This window comes from Falco rusticolus, chromosome 9 (genome assembly GCF_015220075.1).
Source record: "Falco rusticolus isolate bFalRus1 chromosome 9, bFalRus1.pri, whole genome shotgun sequence".
Lineage (NCBI taxonomy): Eukaryota > Metazoa > Chordata > Aves > Falconiformes > Falconidae > Falco > Falco rusticolus.
Window position 1 is genome coordinate 28,677,318 of NC_051195.1, and position 17,671 is coordinate 28,694,988.

Sequence of the window (17,671 nt, forward strand, 5' to 3'; positions counted from 1 at the left end):
GCTTGATGGGTCTGCAAAGTAATTAAAGCAAGAAAGCTCCCTTGATTCCCAGGGGACTAATAGTACACCAGATTCCTGTATGCTAGTCCTCCTCTGTCGCTACAGCTGTGTTGCTGGCTCAGCCCTCACGACCGAAGCCCTCCATGACTCCAACAGCCAAATTCTTTCTCTGGTTGTACTGGTTGGAACCACACATCTCCCTGGGCAATGCCAGGGCTGCCTCTGCTGGGATGCCCGGCACTGTGCTGCAAGGCAAGCACTTGTCTTTGCAAGGGACATGTGGGTGCTGCCAGCCTGGGGGCCATGCTCACACAGGGGCCACACTCACACAAGGTTTGCCATATGGGAGTGGGTGCCAGCTGCTGTCAGGGGTCCAGGAAGAGGTCGCTGATCAGTGAAAAAGCCACCCTGCCTTCAGCCAAACTGGGTTTCAGGAGCAACTGCTTCCCAAGCTGGTCACCATTCGAACAGGAGCCAGTGGCTACAGGTGCCCAGCAGCCTCGGTGTGATTGTATCTGGGTTTCACTCATGCCAGTGGTAGGAGCAGGCCCAGAGCACCAGCCCAGCTGGAGAAATGCCCACACCTGGTGGGTTTGTTTCAGTCATGCTAGGTGCATGATGGATTCATCATTGAAAAGCTTGGTGTCACCAGCTCCTGGTAATTTATTGCAAGTAACATGATTTTGGCCTCTGCCGCAAGCGGACTTGTGATGATGCGAAAAGCTGCAGCTGTCTTCAGTGCTTCCCTGCAGTAAGCCGAAGAGCTTAAGTGCCTTGAGGCCGGTGCTGATGACTCCTTTTCCAGCCTCGTCATTTTCTGGCCCTCCTTTGAACTCTCTTTGGTACTTCCACATCCTCCTGAAAATGGAGACTTCAGAGTTAGCCTTGCCAGCAAGGCAAGGTAAAATCACTGCTGTCCCCTCACCTCCTGCAGATGCTGGAGGGAGAGGTTGGTCCCTGCACTGCCCTGGGAGCATTGCCTGAGCCAAAATACTGAATGCTCAGCCGTGGTCATCTCACACTTTGCACAATAGCTCGTCTTGCATCACTGCTGACTGCCCTACCTATCTCATGATTTTTCTTAGAAAAGCTGTGTAATCTTAGCTGGATCAGAAGCCCTCAAAACATGGCCAATGCTTCCCAGAAAGACAAGCATATGTCCTTGTGCCCAGCCCAGGAGAAGCTGGACAGCACAGCTCTGCCTGTGAGCTGCCTCAGCAGGAGCCCCAGGCTCAGCTCCCCCAGCTCTGCAGGGAAGCAGGGTTTGCCAAGGCACCCTTGGGAAAAGTGTATGCTGAGACACGAGATTTGGCAGCAGCTGGGGCAGGTTGTGGGGCTGGCAGCTCCCTGTGCCCCCACATTGCAAATCTTGCTGCTGCCGAGCCTTGGGAGCAGATGGACACCAGTGCTGAAGCAGGAAACCCCTGGGGGACTGCCCTGCCCAGAGGGGTGGATGTGGAGCTGCTGGCGCCAGCTCCTCATCAGGACGTGGCCATCGCGAGGCCCCTGCATAACAGCTCTTGAGACTCACAATGAAATTTTGAGGGTAGCCACGAAGTCTCTGGCCTCTATCACTTCCATAACTTGCGGGCAAAAGCAGCATCTCCTCAGTGGAAATAAGGAGAATAGGTGGGAAACCCCAGGGGAGCTGCTAGAAAGCCCTAAGAGCCTGAGCTGATGGGTAGCTCGGGGCACTGAACTCATTTATTTTCAACTCACGACCGTGGGGCTAAATCCTGTAATCTGTGCTCACCTTTGGCCTCACCGTGAACTCAAGTAATTACTCATCTAATGATGCCTGATAATTGGCGTGGCTCACTGGGGAGCCGGCAGTGTGCTGGGCATGGCTGCTCCCACCTGCCATGAGCCTGAGCAAGGTGGGCTGGCACAGCCCCTGCAGCATGGCACAGGGACATCCCCAGGGTGAGGGAAGTACCACCAGCCAGCAGGGACCGGGACAGGGACAGTGCACATCTCTGGGGACACACATGTCCGTGGGATCAAGCAGCTGCAGCTCATCCTTCCTGGGAGCTTCGGCCTCGTGGGCTGAGCCTCCTTGGTGTGCACAAGCCTCTCCCTTCACCTTCGTGTCTCCGCTGAGGGCTGGTGTTTGCAGGGGAAGCAGTTATCAGGCTGGTGTGGCACAAAGTCCCATGGTTTTTGGCTGGGAGCAGTGAGAGGAGAGTGGAAGGCGGCTTTTCCTCCAGCACTGTGGTAACAGCTTAACCAGAAAGTGGGAAGTGGGTTTGGATCTCCCTTTGTTAGGTCAGCCCAGCACTGCTGGAACCGGTCAGCTTCTGCTGAGTGGAGCTGGAGAGGAGACGGGGCTGGCAGTCTGGTCTGGCCAGTGGGTATTTGCCTTGTGCCGGTGGCTGCTGCAGCGCTGCTGTGTTTCATCTGCTGGCCTCTCCATCCGAAATGCATGTTAATCAGGGGCTGTGTGAGGGCTTCCCATGCACAGGGTGGCTACCTGTACCTGTATGGGGTATCTGTGCTTCTGTCTGCCCGTCTAGTCCTGTAGCCTGGGGCCCTAGAGACCCCATTCCCCACTACATGCCCTTTTAGGTGGCAGGCCCCTTCTGGGTGCTATTCTGGCCATGTAGGGCTTTCCTTGTGCCTACCCAGGCAGTGTGCAGAGCCACGAGGCGTTTGATCCATGCTCCTTTCCACATCAGCAGCCCTCCTCGCTGTGTGGGTCAGACACTGCCAGGCAGAGCAGTCCCTGGTGCCAGCGTGACCGTCGCTGCTGGCATTCAACATTGCAGATGGGGATGGGGCACGTGGTCCCTCTGGGGCAACTGGTCTGGGTTGTGCAGAGGGGGCTTATCCAGGGTGCTGGTGTGTGTGAAAGTGCCCCAGCACCCAGGCAGTGCCCAGCACACCCACAGGCAGCACCCAGAGAAGCAGTGTGAGAGGCTCTGTCTCCCTGGCATCACCTAGGGTGCCCAGAGCAACAGCAGGGCAGAACAGCAGGCAAGTGCCTGAGCCTGCCCTTTCCCTTCCCACAACCCTGCTTCATTTACCACACACCTCCCAGCTTCTGCAGCGGATGAGTGGGGGGCCCTGCCGGCAGCAGCCTCCATCACTGCACAGCCTCACGGCCCTCCCCGGGGCTTGGGGCCCATCCTGTGTGCGAAGCGAGGCTGTGCCCTGCGGGAAAAAGTAGTATGTGGTGACGTAATTAAAGGCTGCATCATTAACGCATGTGTGCAGGGGCTGAATGTTTTGTGTTTCTTGAGTGCTTGGCTTCCCTGTACTGTGTTCATGGGTGCTTAACTTCACAGGAGGCTTTAAAACAGGTGAAATTCCTCTAGGAAGTGGAGCACCCTCGGCAGTCACCAAAGCCAGTGTGCCATGAACAGAGCTGGCGAGCACGGGAGAGCTCTGATGTGCTCCAGCCCCATGTAAAGGGTAGGGTAGGGGGTGACCTGCATGCTCCAGAGACATCACCATTCCATATGCATCAGCTGGAGCTGGTGCACAAGTCCATGGCATAGCTATGTGCAGGTTTGTGGGAACGTGCAAGGGCGTCTATGCCACTCCCCACCCTCTGGGCTCCTTTAGAGGATATCGGTGTCTCTCAGCACAGGCAGCGATGCTGTTTTGGCTTGGACTACGCAAAAAAAGTCACCCTGAAGCAGACATCTGGCACACAACATTTTCACCCCAACAGCCAAAGTTTTGCTAGGTTGTAGGCAGGGATGCCAGCCTGTCCTGCCCATTCTCGCTGTGAGTCGGGGGGACTGTTGTGCTGCTGACTGTCCGCTCTGCCCCCCAGGACTACTGGCTGTCCTTGCTCTACAAGCGCCTCATCGGTCCCAAGGTGCTGGCGATCCATGTGGCTGGTCTGCAGAGGAAACCCCGGCCTGGCAGGGTCATCCGTGACAAGCTCCGCATTTACGCCCACTGCACCAGCTACCACAAGTAAGCAGAGCGAGGGAGGCAGGGGGCTGCAGGAAGGTGATAAACAGGACCCCCGGGAGATGGGGACCATCAAGGACATGCTGGGGCAGGAGCCCAGGGTTTGGCTCCGGCAAGGCAGGTTGGCTTCCCAGGGGACTCGCTCGGGTGCCGCTCTGGCCACTGTCGCAGCGGAGGGAACACGCAGGAATGGTGATGCCTCCGATGAAAGTCACGGCAAGCTCTGCCTGGGAACGGGGCCGGCTGGGGCTGGTGCAGCGGCGGCCAGGCAGCCCCAGCAGCAGAGATCAAGGGGGTGGATTTCACACGAGGGGCCCCTGGTCGGTCGGGTTACGCGCCGGGCTGCGCTGCCGGGGAGCCCGGCCTGGTTATTGTTTCGCTGATAAGGTCTTTGAAAGCGCCCCAGCAAGCCGGGGGGGTGGCCACCTCCTCTGCAGACACAAGTTGCTATTGTGGAGGAGGAGAGACTGTTTCTTTACACAGTCCAGATGCTTTCAACATGCCTCCAGCTCGGTAGGAAACCTTGTCCAGTAACTGACAGGTGCAAAGTGCTTTATAGCCTTTGTTTGGGGCTGCCTGATTAGGCAGGGACAGAGGATCAGTGTCTGGACCTGTCAGTTAGGTGCCCGGGGCAGCGAGGGCAGCTGCCACCCGTGCACAGAGCTCCCCTCCGTCTTGGCACCTTTCTTGCAAAGGGCTGGGGGGGCTGTCCCGAGACCACACCACCACCCCCCCGCGACACTCTCTTGAGCTGTGCCACCCCTGGCTGAGGAGGGGGGAGGCTGGAAAGTTGTCATCAAGGAGCCAGGCTTTGTGATGGCGACGTGGCATCTCCCTATGGAAAGGGGCAGCTGGGATGATGACATCCTCTCTGGATGGCTGCATGAGGCCAGTGCTTGCAGAAACCCCCAACCCCCTTCTTGGCGGTGACGCTCCCAGGGACTTGCCAGTGCTGCCCTCAGCTTCCACTCTTCCCTTTGCAGCCACAACTACGTCCGGGGGTCCATCACCCTTTATATCATCAACCTACATCGCTCCCGGAAGAAAATCAAATTGGCAGGAACGCTGCGGGATAAGATTGTACACCAGTACCTTCTGCAGCCCTATGGCAAGGATGGGCTCCACTCCAAGTAAGTGCAGTGCTGGTGGCTGGGGCTGTCGCTGCCACCCTGTCCTCGATACCACTACCCCAACCCTCTCCTGGTCCCACAGGTCGGTCCAGCTCAACGGGCAGCCACTGGCCATGGTGGATGATGGGACCCTCCCTGAGCTGAAGCCTCGTCCGCTGCGGGCCGGCCGCACCCTGGTCATCCCCCCACTAACCATGAGCTTCTATGTGGTGAAGAACGTAAACGCGCTGGCCTGCCGGTACCGATAGCCCGCAGCCCAGAATTGGACCCACCGGCCCCGCTCCTGTCCCCACGCACTCCCAGGAACGCGCTGCCTCCTCGGCAGCCTGCACAGCCTCGCAGCAGGGCCACATCGGGCAGGCACCACACCATGCCCTTGTCCTCATGCCCTGGATGTCCTCCGGTTTGGCACCCTCTCCTACCCTGTGGCCACCGAGCTCCACTTGGCCTGGCCACCACCCTGCCAGAGCGGTGCGAGGGTGAATTTGCAGGGCCTGCCGCAATCTGTCCCACAAGCTGCGAGAAGCACCCGGGTCCGGTGCCCACCGGCTGCTGGGGAGGGCTGGGGTGCTGAGCCCCGGTACAGCCCACGATGGGCAGCCCCCTTGTCCCTCTGCCCCTCAGGGTGACCCCTCCGGCAGCCGGGTCCCCCTTTTCCTCCGCACCTTCCCGGGCGGCGGGCAGCGCTGCCGGTGCAGCAAGCGCATGGAAGCAGCTCCCTCTGCTGCCGCCAGCCCGGTCGGGACCGGCGCGGGGATGCTGCGGGCAGAGCGGGCCGGGAGAAGGGGCGCCGGTCTCTGCCGCGGGCCGGGGGGCTCGAGGGTCCGCGGCTGGAGATGTGGATAGTTAAATGATACGGCCCGGAGCGGAGCGGCGGGGCCCCCCGGGGCCGTGAGTGTGTCCTGCCCGGGAGAGGGGCGGTGCCGCGGGCAGGAGCAGCCGGGACGCGCCGAGACGCTACCGGAGGTGTAATAAAGTTGGGCTGTCAACGGCGCCGGCGTGTCCTTTCCGCCACGAGTCGGGGCCGGGCGGGAGCGGGACGGGAGCGGGAGCAGGACAGGAGGCCCGGGAACCGGAGCGGGAGCGGGGCGGGGCCGGGCCGGGAGCGGGGCAGAGCCGGAGCGGGAGCGGAGCCGGAAGCGGGAGCAGGGCAGGCGGAGTGGGAGCGGCAGCGGAGCAGGGTGGGGCCGGTAGCGGGAGCAGCCCCGGTAGCGGGTCCGGAAGCGGGAGTGGGGCAGAAGCGGGGCAGGTGGGCCGGGAGCGCGCAGCAGCGGGCTGGGAGCGGGAGCGGGGCAGGCGCGGCGGGAGCGGAACGGGGCGGAGCCGGGAGCGGGGCGGAAGCGGGAGCGGGGCAGGCGGGGCGGGAGCGGCCGCGGGGCGGGCCGGGAGCGGGAGCGGGCGGACGGGGTGCGGCGGTGCAGGGCCGCGCCGGGCCGCCGGGGGCGCTGCGCGCGTGGGCGCGGCGGTCACGCGCGGCGCAGCAGGAAGCGGCGCGTGGCGGGCGGAGCCGCGTGGTCCCGGTGCCCCCCTCCGCCGGGCCGGGCCATGCGGTGCGTCCTGATCGCCAGCACGGCGGCCGAGCTGCTCTTCTACTGGGCCGATGCCGCCTTCCTCCGCCGGCTGCGGCCGCCCCACGCCGGGCAGGTGGGGCGGGACGGGACGGGGCGGCGCGGGTGCGGGTGCGGGGAGGAGGTGCGCGGCCGTGCGTGGACGCTGACCCGGGAGCGTGTCCTGCAGGGCCCGGCGCTGGAGGACAGCCTCAACACCCTCTTCGCCCCCCTCATCATCTCCTGCGCCGCGCTGCTGGAGAAGCTCGCCGACACCTACACCTGCTTCGCGACCGAGCACGGGCGGCACCTCCACGTTCTGCACATGGTAGGGCCGGCACCGGGGACCGGGGACCGGGGCAGCGCGGCCGGTCCCCACCTGACCTCGCTGCCGGTTGCAGTTCGGGGACTGCCTGTACATCGCGGTGAACGGCGACGGGACGGAGAGCGAGGACGACCTGCGCCGGACGCTGTTCGTGCTGCGGCGCTTGGTGGAGGCTCACTGTGGCCTCGTCACGCTTGACTCCCACCTCATCCGCAAGGAGTGAGTGGGCACGGCCGCCCGCACGGGCTGGCACGCCGGGGTGCCCAGGCAGCTGCCAGGCGATGCCTTCATGCAGCCCCGGCGGGTGGGAGTAGGTGTCTCTGAGCTGGGACCCCCCCCCTTTGCAGCAGGACACCCTGGCCGCTGGGCTGCAGCTGGGTTTTGGGGTGCCCGCCCCAGCCGGGAGGTGCCGGCTGGCTCTCGGCTCACATGCTGTGGCTCATCGCAGGCTGCGGCCGGCCGATTCGGAGCAGCGGGAGCATGTCTGGAGCCTGCTGCGGGGCCTGCTGGAGACCTACAGCCACCTGCGGGAGGAGGACCAGAGCTTTGCAGTGGAGGTACCATGCCCTGGGGTGTCCCTTGCTTTCGGGGCGTCCCAGGGCTGTGAAGCTGCTTGGAGTCCCGGGATGTGGGAAAGGCAAGGCTCTGGGCCAGAGAAGCCCAGACTTGCCCCTGGGGCTGCATGACTGGATCTGGGGAGGCTCAGCAGTCCTCCCTCCGACCTGCACCCCAGGCTGTGGAGCGGCTGATCCACCCTCAGCTGTGCGAGCAGTGCATCGAGTTCCTGGAGCGGCAGGTGGTGCAGCACATCAACACCAGCCCTGAGCGTGGCGGGGATGAGGTGGGTCATGCCTTCCTCCTGGTGCACACCAAGTTGCTGGCCTTCTACTCCAGGTACACCTGGCCCCACCACCCTCCCCAAGGCAGCCGCTCCCCCTCCCGGATGACCCTTCCCTTCTCTGGCCCACAGCCGCAATGCCAGCTCCATCCGCCCTGCAGACCTGCTCGTCCTCATCCTCCTGGTGCAGGACCTCTACCCCAGCCAGAGCGCTGAGGAGGAGCTCAGTCCCCAGGTGCTCCAGAGCAGAGTATGGGGGGCAGTGGGTCGAGGTGCCCCTGTGGGGTGATGCCTTGATGGCCAGGGCTTAATATTTTTTCCCTTGTTTCAGAAGCCTGTGGCAGGGAAGGTGCTCTCCCAGGGACCCAAGAGAAGCGAGAGCATCCCCATGAGTGGCCTTGGCTCCCATGGAACTGCAGAGAAGGACTCGGATGACCAGGTGAGGCCCTGGGATCAGGAACTGCAGGGTGGGATGTTGGCTGGGCTGCCTGCATCACTCCCATCACTGACCGAGCAGTTCTTGCTGGCAGGACACAGACGATCTCTCCATGCCTGAGGTCTACTACACACCCGAGCCCTCCCCGGGCAGGCACAGCACGGGTGAGTGCCCAGCCAGGCAGCAGCCCTGCCCCGTGCCTCCCAGCCCAGCAGAGGCTCCAGGGCTGCATGGGGAGCTGGCGGGGAGGGTGACCTGCTGTGCTTCCTGCAGGCAGCGAGAGCTGGTTGGAGGGTGCTGAGATCCTTGGCACTGGGGAGGCAGATGCTGCAGATGTCCAGGTGAGCAAGGGGTCCTGGCAGTCCCTCCCAGCTCCACACCTCCTCAGCTTGTCCTGCTGCTCTTTGCAGTCTCTGGTCCTCATCACTCATCTCTTGCTGTGCTGTGGCTGTCGGTGCCCCAGGCTCTAGAACTGGGGATGTGCTCTGCATCCCCCATGGTGTACCTAACAGTGACAGCTCTGACCACCCTCTCTGAGGCATTACTTACAGTCTCCCTGTCCAGAGCTGTCAGCACAGAGGGGCTGAGGCTGCCTCAGAGCAGTCTGGTGTCTCCCTCTGCTGCCTCTGGCCTTTCTGGGTTGTTCCCTGATGGATGTCGCAGAGCCTTACACACTCTCTGCAAGTGCTAGCCTCAGTGTAGGGCATTTACAACCTGTGTCTTTGCAAGCGGCTTCCCCTTTGCTGCTATCCCTTGGCTCAGTCGTGCCCAGTTGCAGCTTTCAGGGCATGGCTGTGTCCCTCCAGAGCATCCTGGCTTGGTGCAGGCTTCTCATCCCCACAGCGGGCTGAGCATCTCCTCTCTCTCCCCAGATGGCAGAGGACTTGCTCCAGACCTTGGGGCCTCTGGTCCCTGAAGCTTCAAACCCCAGAAGGATCTTCCTGGATGCCAACCTGCGGGAAGGTTACTGCCCCTTGCTGCCGCACACCATGTACTGCCTCCCGCTCTGGCCAGGCATCTCCCTCATCCTCCTGACCAAGGTGAGCTGCCTCTAAGGTGAAGGAAGCGATGTCGGGCTGGATCCTGGCTGACTGACCTTTCCCATCCCCAGCAGGGCCCCACAACCCAGGTAGCCATCACCTTGTACCAGCTGCTAGATGGTTTCTTGGTGCTGGAGAGGAAACTCGAAGAGGGGCTGGAGGCGGGAGCCCCACGCTCCTACCCATTCCTGGCCGAGCTGCGGCAGCGCATGGACAAATTTGTGAAGAAGCTGAGTGGGCAGGCCATCCAGGTGGGAGTGAGGATGTGAGGACCCTGTACCCCTGGCCTTGCAGCCTGATGCTGAGCCTTGTCTCTCTCTAGTTGCAGAACAGCTGGGTGGAGTTCAAGAGCAAGATATTTTCCCGAAGTGAGCCTGGGAGCTCCCTGGAGTGAGTATGGGATGGCCAGAAAAAGTCTCCAGGGCAGGCAGGGGCCTTTCTAAGCCTGGGGGCAGATGGCTGTCCCTGCTACCCTGGGGACCCCGGGCCAAACTCGACACTGTCCCTGTCTCCCGGCTCAGGCTGCTGCAGGCAGTGGCCAACGTGAAGCGGCAGCTATGCTCTGTGTACCGCCAGCTCTTCCTGGCCTCCACCAGCCACAGCCTGTCCCAGGGACTGCGGGACCGTGCCCAGAAGCTGATGAGGTGAGTGCATGGGGGTGGCCGGCATCCCCGTGGTGCTGCCCCACACCCAGCTGTGCTGGGGCTTGGGGGGTCCCAGCCCCACACTGTGCCTTTTCTCGGCAGGGAGAAGCTGCTGGACTGGCGGGACTTTCTGCTGGTGAAGAGCAGGCGCAATATCACCATGGTGTCATACCCGTCCCTGTGGCTGGGAACTCAGCCTGGCAAGGAAGGGTCCCCAAGGGGGTAGCAGAGGTGGGAGTGGGACCTTGCATCCACAGCACTGGGCTCAAGGGGTGTGGTGGGCGAAGCAGGTTTCCCCAAAGCTCAGGGGCTGTCCTGGAAGGGCACCAAAGTTGTTGGACACCCTTAACCCACCCCACGTACCTAGAGGACTTTCCTGGCCTGGTGCACTTCATCTATGTGGACCGCACGGCTGGGCAGATGATGGCACCATCACTCAGTGTGACAGAGAAGTCCAGCTCAGAGCTGGGCAAGGCCCCCCTGGCCACCTTCATCAAGAGGAAGGTACTGCTCATGGGCCTAGGGGTGGGATGGGAGCCACAGGAGCGGGTGACAGTTGGAGGGGTTTCTGCGCAAGCCTCAAGTGCCCATTGTTCCCCAGGTCTGGTCCCTGATCACGCTGGCCCGGCGGTACTTACAGAAGGGCTACACCACACTCATGCTGCAGGATGGTGACTACTGCTGCTCCTACTTCCTCTGGTTTGAGAACGAGCTGGTATGTGGGACCAGGAAGGGGCTGAGCCCTGCTCCCCAGGGAGCAGGGATGTAGGTACAGGTACAGCTCCAGCTCCTCAACGGTCCCTTCCCTGCTCATGCCTTCTACTGTCTCCTCTCCCCAGGGCTACAAGCTGGAGGTGATGGAGGTGCCAGTTCTCTCCGATGATTCTGCTCCCATTGGGATGCTGGCAGGAGACTACTACAGGTGAGCAGTCCCCAGCCCTACAGTTTGGCACCAGGGCCCCCGGCTGTGCTGGCACAGGGGTCCCCATGCATGGTGCTGTCCTTGTTGGGCTGTCACTGCAGCATGGTATCAGTGCTGTGGTGTCACTGGGGTTGCACCAGCCCATCTCCCCAGCCTGGTGCTACGGTCATGCCACTGGATGGGTGCTGTGTCCTTGCCAGGGACTTTATAGGGGGAAGGTGGTTAGAAAGGGAATGCCAGTCTGCACTGTGCCTGCTGAGCCCTGTCTTCTCCTCCCCAGGAAGCTGCTGCGTTACTACAGCAAGAACCATCAGGCAGAGGTGGTGAAGTGCTATGAGCTGCTGACTGTGCACCTGGGTATCATCCCCTCAGAGCTGGTGGTCCAGCAGGCCTGCGATTTGGCCCGGCGGCTCTGGGAGCCCTCCCGCATCCCCCTGCTCTGAGCTGTCTTCAGCCACCTCGGGGCCAGGATTAAAGTGGGTGTGTGGGTGTTCCTGGCACCTGGACTGCTTCCTTGGTGTCTGTGTGCCGTCAGCTGTGCCTACAGGCAGCCACAGGCAGCCTTCTCATCCTCCAGCCCGGCTGGGGCTGGTGCTGCCCCCTTCCCACTCCCTGTGGGCTTTGCTGGCAGCCAGCAGCCTCTGGGGATGAGCAGAGAGTGGGGCTGAGAGGTTGTTGGCAAATCACCGTCTTGCTGAAAAGTGCGTTTCCAAAGCAGGATTTATAGCATTGGCTTGGCATCACTGCCAAGTTTTGGCCAGAAAACAAAAATGGTGTAGCCAAACTTGTGTGGAGGAATGGTCCAGGGTATGTCCCCCTTTCCCCTCATCCCCAAATGTGGGGTTCAGGGCCCTTGGGGGTTTGGCAGGCTCTGGGGAGGTGCAGCCCGTCCTGCACCCCATTCCCCACACGTGGGTTCCCCTGTACCAGTCAGCCACAGGGCTGAGCTCAGCTGTGAACTGGGTGAAGCTGAGGCAGCTTATGTGTTTCCCAGGCACAGCTGGGCTCTGTGCACATGCAAACCCCTCCAGGCACAGCTGGGGATGGGGCCAGCCCCAAGGGACTGGCAGCCACTGCCTGTCATCGCTAGTGCTGCTCGCAGAGGGTGGGGATGGCGGTCTGGAGAGCACTGGACCATGGCAGAGCCTTTGCCCTGTCCTGCTTGGTTTGGGGCCAAGCTCGCTCCCAAGCTGCCTGTTTTCCCACTGCTTTCAGGGCTGTGCTTGGGGCTTTCCTGCTCGAGGAGGGCAAAGCTCCCCCTGTCCTACAGTGCTTGTTGGCTCATCACTCCAGCCACACGCCCCCAGGTTCTCCCTGGAGTGGAACAGGAGCTGAGGGGACTCTCAGGCCCCCGTCCACCTTCCCAGCACCTTCCTGGGATACAGGCTGGGGAGCACCTGGCATCCTGCTGAGCACCAGGCAGGATCTGACCCTGGCACCTTCTCAGCACTGGGGCTGGTCTGCCCACCTGCAAGCCCTCAGCAAAGCTCTGCCAGGCTTAGCAGCTTGCTGTTGGCAGTGCCCCTGGCAGGGCAGCACTCAGCATGCACCCTTGGCCTGCCCAGCCTCCCTGCAAGTGCTGGGACACGGTGTCTGGCCCTGCACCAAGGCGTCCCCTGCCTTGGCCCCCCCCGGCCCCTCCCCGTGCCTGGAAGCCCTGGGAAAAGTTCCACTGTGAAAGCAAAGTCCAGCTTGCTGGGTGCTGGGCAGCCATGGCTGGGCACTGTGTGGCGATGGCAGCTGGGCTCCGAGCAAGACTGGGCATGGGCTGCCTGTCCTGCTGCCTGTGGGGCTGGCATCTGTCCCCAGGGCTGCTGGGCACGCGGCTGGCCCATGCTGGGGCTGCAGGCCGGCTACAGCGGGAGTACGATGCAGTGGTGATTGGGGCAGGTAATACAGGGTGAGGGAGCCAGTGCTGGGCTGTGGGCAGCCGGTGGGGACCCCCAGCTGCCCTGTAGTAGCCAGGTGGGGACTACAGTGGTGCTGGGCATGTTGCAGCCCTCCAGCATGCTCCTTGTGCCAGGGAGGATGTAAGGGTCTGGCATGGCTGAGCGCATGTTGCAGCCCCTCGGTGTGCAGGGCATCTGCCTTGAGCACCTCTGTCACCTTTCTCTGCACCATTAGGGCCAGGGCTGTAGGGACAGGAGAGGGTGCTCCTAGTCACCTCTATCCCCATGTCCAGAACCCTATTGTTTGGGTGGTTGTGGCAGCCCTGCGCCCCAGGCATGGCAGGGTGCCCTGTGCTGTAGGACTGCCCCAACACTGGGCTTGACTCATCTCCCTCTCTCCTTGCAGGGCACAACGGGCTGGTGGCAGTGAGTACCGAGAGTGGGGTGCTGCTCTCTTCTGTGTGGAGGCGGGGGATCAGGGAGGGTCTGCGCCGTGGGCAAGGGAGGGTGTTGTTGGCAGTGCCTGTGGGATTGGGGGGCTCCCACAGGGCTGTGGGGAGTGGAGCCCTCCCTGGTGATTGAGGCACTGTCGGGGCAATGAGGACATGTCCCACCTGGAGGGACGGGCAGTGTGATGTCATGCTCCCTGCAGGCTGCCTACCTACAACGGGCAGGGGTGCGCACGGCTGTGCTGGAGAAACGCCACGTGCTGGGTGGTGCAGCCGTCACGGAGGAGATCGTGCCAGGTAACACTGCACACCACCTGTCCCCCAGCCCTGGCCAGCCCTGGGCACAGACATCCCCCACCACACCACGTCTTCTAGGCTTCAAGTTCTCCCGGGCATCGTACCTGCTCAGCCTGCTGCGGCCGCAGATCTATGCTGAGCTGGAGCTGCAGGTACCGGCACCGATCCCTCGCCAGGCTGCTGGCACCTCCTGACACGCTGGCAGGGTGAGCCCGCTGCCAGGCTGTCCCTGCAGGCTGGGTTCTGCCATCCCTGTCTTGCAGCGGCACGGTCTGAGGGTGCTCCCACGGGACCCCTACTCCTTCACCCCAGTGTTGGAGGGCAGGAGACCCCCCCGCTCCCTCCTGCTGGGGCATGACATGGCCCAGACCCAGCGGCAGATTGCTCAGTTCTCTGAGAAGGATGCCCAGGTACCTCAGGGGCAGCACCCAGCACAGCAAAGCCCCCAATGGGCTGCCCTGCCCATGGAGTGGCAGGGGTGCTCCTGGGTAGGGTAGCCATTGCACCCACTATGGCACAGTACCTGTTGTCCCCTTCTGCCCCCTTTCAGGCTTACCCTGAGTATGAGGCGTTCATGGGGGGCTTGGTGTCTGCCCTTGACCCGCTGCTGGATGCCCCGCCAGTGGATACCGCTGCCCTGGGGCAGGGTTCTCTGTTCCAGCGGCTCAGGGCCCTGCGAGCCCTGCAGCCCCTGCTGCGGTCAGGTACATCTGGGATGCCAGGGGACCCCAGTGGCATTGGGTGTTTGCCTGCATCTGGGGTGGGTGATGCAGAGCTGCCCCTTCCTAGGGCATAGGCTCCTCAGAAGCCTGGGCTGGCAGGCTCTGACAGGCTTGTCCACCTTTGTCATGCCACCTGACCCCCAAACCCAGCCAGGCACAGGCAGCCAGCCCTAGAACAGCCATGCAGGTCTCACACCACCTCTCCATCCCCAGGGCTGGCACTGGGGCAGCAGCTGCCCCGCTATTACGAGGTGCTCACAGCCCCCATCTCCAAGGTGAGTGCCAGCAGTAGCAGCGTGCAGCCACTGGCTGCCTCACTGCCTACCTGTGAGGATGCTGCGGCAGTCCCCCATCCCAAACCTGGTGCTCTCTTTTTCTCCTGGGCCAGATCCTGGATCAGTGGTTTGAGTCAGAGCCGCTGAAGGCAACTCTGGCTACTGATGCGGTGATTGGAGCCATGGCCAGCCCCCACACTCCCGGCAGCGGGTGAGGGTCCCTTCCACCCAGGGCTCGTAGCTGCACCGTTCCCCCGTGTCATCCTCCGTGCCCGCAGCTCCTTGGCTCTGCTGTGCCCCAATACCCCATTCCCTGCTCTGCTGCCTCTCCCTCCCACTGCCTGCTCAGCCTTGCCAGAGTGGCTCAGGGGTTGGGGCTAGGCAAGGGGCTGCCCCCCATCCCTGCCATGTGGCTCTCCTGAGTGGTCTCCACCTGCACCTTTGCTGTTTGGACACTTGCCCCAAGGCAGGTCAAGTTCTGGCCAGTGGGTGCTCACTGCAACTGAGCTGGATGTCCTATGAGCTGGTGTGGTCCCATCTATGGGGGCTGTGGCACCATCCCCACTATGCCCATGCAGGGGACAGACCTGTCCCCTTGGCCAGCAGCTAACCTGGGATCCTGCCAACACAGGTACGTGCTGTTGCACCATGTGATGGGTGAGCTGGAGGGACGGCGGGGTGCCTGGGGCTACGTGGCTGGTGGGATGGGGGCCCTGTCTCAAGCCATCGCCTGTGCGGCAGCTGCTCGGGGAGCCCACATCTTTGCTGAAAAGGTATGGGGTGTCTGGGTGCAGGCAGCTGCCTGGCTATCCTGTGGGCAGCAGGGATGCTCTTGGTGAAGTCCCATCCCCAGATGGTGTGCCATGTGGTGCTGGGCAAGGACGGGCAGGCGCAGGGCGTCCTGCTGCAGGATGGAACAGAGGTGAGGAGCAAAGTGGTGCTGTCCAATGCCTCCCCCCAGATCACCTTCCTGGAGCTTGTCCCCCAGGTATGGGGGGCATGGGGCTGCTGGGGGCTTTGCGTGGCCGTGTCCTGCCGGCCATGCTGTCTCCTCACGGCCAGACTCTGCAACGGTGTCTCCCACCTCAGGAACAGCTGCCAAAGGATTTTGTCCAGCGGATCCGGCAGACTGACACGCGCTCCCCTGTCACCAAGATCAATGGTAGGTACTGATGGGACGACCTTCACCACTGTCCCCTCTGGAAGGACACTGGTGCCAGGCTCAGCAACAGGCTGCACCCTGCTTCCCCGGTCCCCACCTCCCACACCTAGTGGCAGTGGATCGGCTGCCCAGCTTCCTGGCTGTCCCCAATGCCCGCGATGGCTGTCCCCTGCCCCACCACCAGTGCTCCATCCACCTCAACTGCGAGGGCACCCACCTTCTGCACCAGGCCTTCACTGAGGCCACCCATGGGCGCCCCTCCAGCAGGTAGGAGCCTGCACTGGCACACCCCGGTGCACTGGGGAAGGGGCAGGACAGCTGTGGTGGCTGGTGCTGGGGGAAGAGGCTTGGGGTGGCTGGGTCCCCCCCTGCCTGCCCAGCTGGTGTCTTGCTCCCCCAGGCCCATGATCGAGCTCTGCATCCCCTCGGCACTGGACCCAGGGCTGGCCCCACAGGGCTGCCATGTTGTGTCCCTCTTCACCCAGTACACCCCCTCTGTGCTGGCAGGCGGGCAGCCCTGGGATGAGCAGGCCAAAAATGCATACGCAGACACGGGTATGTAATGCATATGCAGACATGGGCACATAATGCACGCTGGACCCAGGTACCAGGAGTGCTGGTCCCTGTCTGTGGGCAGAGCTGCCCTGGAGCTGCTCAGGGGCCAGCCACCATGTCCCCCCAGGCTGTCTGCCAGTCCCTCCATCCCTCTCTAGTGTTTGACTGCATCGAAGCCTATGCCCCAGGGTTCAAGGCATCCGTCATTGGCAGGGACATCCTGACGCCACCGGACCTGGAGAGGATCTTCGGGCTTCCTGGTGGAGTGAGTACCATCAGGGCTCAGCTCTGAGCATCACTCTGGTGCCAGCTCTGGAAGGCACAGCCAGCTCACATAGAGCTCTTCTTGCAGAACATCTTCCATGGAGGGATGTCTCTGGACCAGCTGTACTTTGCCCGGCCAGCACCATCCTATTCGGGCTACCGGTCCCCAGTTCCTGGCTTGTACCTGTGTGGAAGTGGAGCCCACCCTGGTGAGTGGGGCTGGGAGACAGGACCCTCCTGGGGGACTGCAGGAGGAGGGCAGGGGCATGTGGAAGAGGTGCAAGGGCAGCATGGGTTGGGGGTGTCCACTCCCCTCTCTGCTCTCGCATGAGCAGGGAGGTGGGGCAGCTCCATGGGTACAGCCCTGGGCCCCATCTCCTGGGGCTGGAGCTGCCCACCACTTCGCATTTCTTGTTTTGCAGGAGGAGGAGTGATGGGAGCAGCAGGACGCAATGCCGCCCAGGTGGCCCTCGAGGACTTCAGGCGCCTGCGATGGCAGTAGTGACAACAACTTTGCCTGTGGAGGTTTGTGGTTGTAGTGAGTCATGCTGACTCCAGGCAGAGCCCTGCCTGTCCCCCACTTCCTTCCCAGGCACGGTAGGACAGCAGCATCCCCTGGGAGCTGGGGGGTGCAGGCAGGCAGGGTCTCTTGTGCTCCCAGCTGCTACCATCACCTCGAATACATGACTGCTCCCAGCCCACTGCAGCCCAGCCTTGGGCAGCCATGGCAAGCCTCGCTCGGCTCCTGCCTGCACCTGTAGAAATAAACCCTGGCTGGGGCTGTGTCTTGAGCATTTTTGCTGTGGTTTTTGGCTCTTTGTGCAGCTCCCAACAGGCTAGCATGGGGGGCTGCACTGTGCCATCTGCACTGTGGCTGGTGGTGCAGCCCTGGGGGAGCTGCCAGAGGGGACAGGTATGTCCCGGAGCAGTGAATGGGACCTCTCCTCCGCTTACTGATGTGGGGCTATTTGGCTGGAGCCACCCAGCTCTGGGCTGGCCAGGACCGCCCCAAGGTGCCTGGAACAAGCAGGGAACCGAGGAGCTGCTCAAGAGCTGGAGCCCCCCGCTGTCCTCTGTCTCCATGGCCCTCAGCAGCAGTGTGTCCAGCAGCTCAGAGACTGCAGGAGCCAGGTCCCCACAGCTGCCCCCTGTGCCCTGCACACCCCCCACACCCCCCATTCCTGCCAGGACCTGCCTGCACACGTTCAGGCCCCATCTCTCCATCCCCAGGGCAGATGCTCCGTGCAGCCCTGCA

At 62.6% G+C, this 17,671-nt stretch overlaps 3 protein-coding genes across 9 annotated transcripts in view; all 3 read left to right on the forward strand.

Annotated features, from left to right (window-relative positions):
• HPSE2 (heparanase 2 (inactive)) overlaps positions 1 to 6,063 on the forward strand; it is a 112,444-nt gene extending 106,381 nt beyond the window's left edge. Inside the window, exons 10-12 of the mRNA XM_037399801.1 lie at positions 3,779 to 3,924; positions 4,905 to 5,051; positions 5,134 to 6,063. Coding sequence (XP_037255698.1) covers positions 3,779 to 3,924; positions 4,905 to 5,051; positions 5,134 to 5,299 — 459 coding nt within the window. The 3' untranslated portion in view covers positions 5,300 to 6,063. The remainder of the gene's footprint in view (positions 1 to 3,778; positions 3,925 to 4,904; positions 5,052 to 5,133) is intronic.
• A 449-nt stretch (positions 6,064 to 6,512) lies between these two features.
• Positions 6,513 to 11,523, forward strand: HPS1 (HPS1 biogenesis of lysosomal organelles complex 3 subunit 1). 5 transcript variants are annotated; one of them, XM_037400809.1, is made up of 18 exons: positions 6,514 to 6,695; positions 6,789 to 6,926; positions 7,000 to 7,142; positions 7,372 to 7,480; positions 7,657 to 7,817; positions 7,894 to 7,996; positions 8,093 to 8,200; positions 8,292 to 8,361; positions 8,471 to 8,538; positions 9,070 to 9,237; positions 9,309 to 9,488; positions 9,560 to 9,627; positions 9,759 to 9,881; positions 9,984 to 10,049; positions 10,241 to 10,385; positions 10,483 to 10,596; positions 10,721 to 10,803; positions 11,084 to 11,314. In XM_037400809.1, exons 1-18 carry the CDS (start codon positions 6,597 to 6,599, stop codon positions 11,244 to 11,246), a joined length of 2,109 nt encoding a protein of 702 aa, XP_037256706.1. In that variant the 5' UTR covers positions 6,514 to 6,596; the 3' UTR covers positions 11,247 to 11,314. The 5 variants fall into 5 exon arrangements, with proteins under 5 accessions (XP_037256710.1, XP_037256706.1, XP_037256708.1 ...); XM_037400811.1 differs by having other exon boundaries at positions 8,096 to 8,200; positions 11,084 to 11,246; XM_037400810.1 differs by having other exon boundaries at positions 6,515 to 6,695; positions 9,312 to 9,488; positions 11,084 to 11,246.
• A 732-nt stretch (positions 11,524 to 12,255) lies between these two features.
• PYROXD2 (pyridine nucleotide-disulphide oxidoreductase domain 2) lies at positions 12,256 to 17,210 on the forward strand. 3 transcript variants are annotated; one of them, XM_037400814.1, is made up of 16 exons: positions 12,256 to 12,693; positions 13,099 to 13,118; positions 13,345 to 13,438; positions 13,517 to 13,590; positions 13,702 to 13,848; positions 13,989 to 14,142; positions 14,374 to 14,435; positions 14,549 to 14,646; positions 15,067 to 15,208; positions 15,277 to 15,423; positions 15,525 to 15,597; positions 15,708 to 15,864; positions 15,998 to 16,152; positions 16,311 to 16,417; positions 16,505 to 16,625; positions 16,839 to 17,210. In XM_037400814.1, the coding sequence occupies exons 1-16, from the start codon at positions 12,348 to 12,350 to the stop codon at positions 16,916 to 16,918; spliced, it is 1,977 nt and encodes a 658-aa protein (XP_037256711.1). In that variant the 5' UTR covers positions 12,256 to 12,347; the 3' UTR covers positions 16,919 to 17,210. The 3 variants fall into 3 exon arrangements, with proteins under 3 accessions (XP_037256711.1, XP_037256712.1, XP_037256713.1); XM_037400815.1 differs by having other exon boundaries at positions 15,289 to 15,423; XM_037400816.1 differs by lacking the exon at positions 13,702 to 13,848.
• Positions 17,211 to 17,671: the final 461 nt, after the last annotated feature.

Bases quoted from the DNA above. Each gene is read 5' to 3' on its own strand.
- HPS1 (XM_037400809.1), top strand. From the start codon at position 6,597: ATGCGGTGCGTCCTGATCGCCAGCACGGCGGCCGAGCTGCTCTTCTAC. The intron at 8,201-8,291 runs GTGAGGCCCTGG...TCTTGCTGGCAG, and splicing joins AGAAGGACTCGGATGACCAG to GACACAGACGATCTCTCCAT. The intron at 10,050-10,240 runs ATACCCGTCCCT...AACCCACCCCAC, and splicing joins CGCAATATCACCATGGTGTC to GTACCTAGAGGACTTTCCTG.
- PYROXD2 (XM_037400814.1), top strand. From the start codon at position 12,348: ATGCACCCTTGGCCTGCCCAGCCTCCCTGCAAGTGCTGGGACACGGTG. The intron at 13,439-13,516 runs GTAACACTGCAC...CACGTCTTCTAG, and splicing joins CACGGAGGAGATCGTGCCAG to GCTTCAAGTTCTCCCGGGCA. The intron at 15,424-15,524 runs GTATGGGGGGCA...CTCCCACCTCAG, and splicing joins TCCTGGAGCTTGTCCCCCAG to GAACAGCTGCCAAAGGATTT.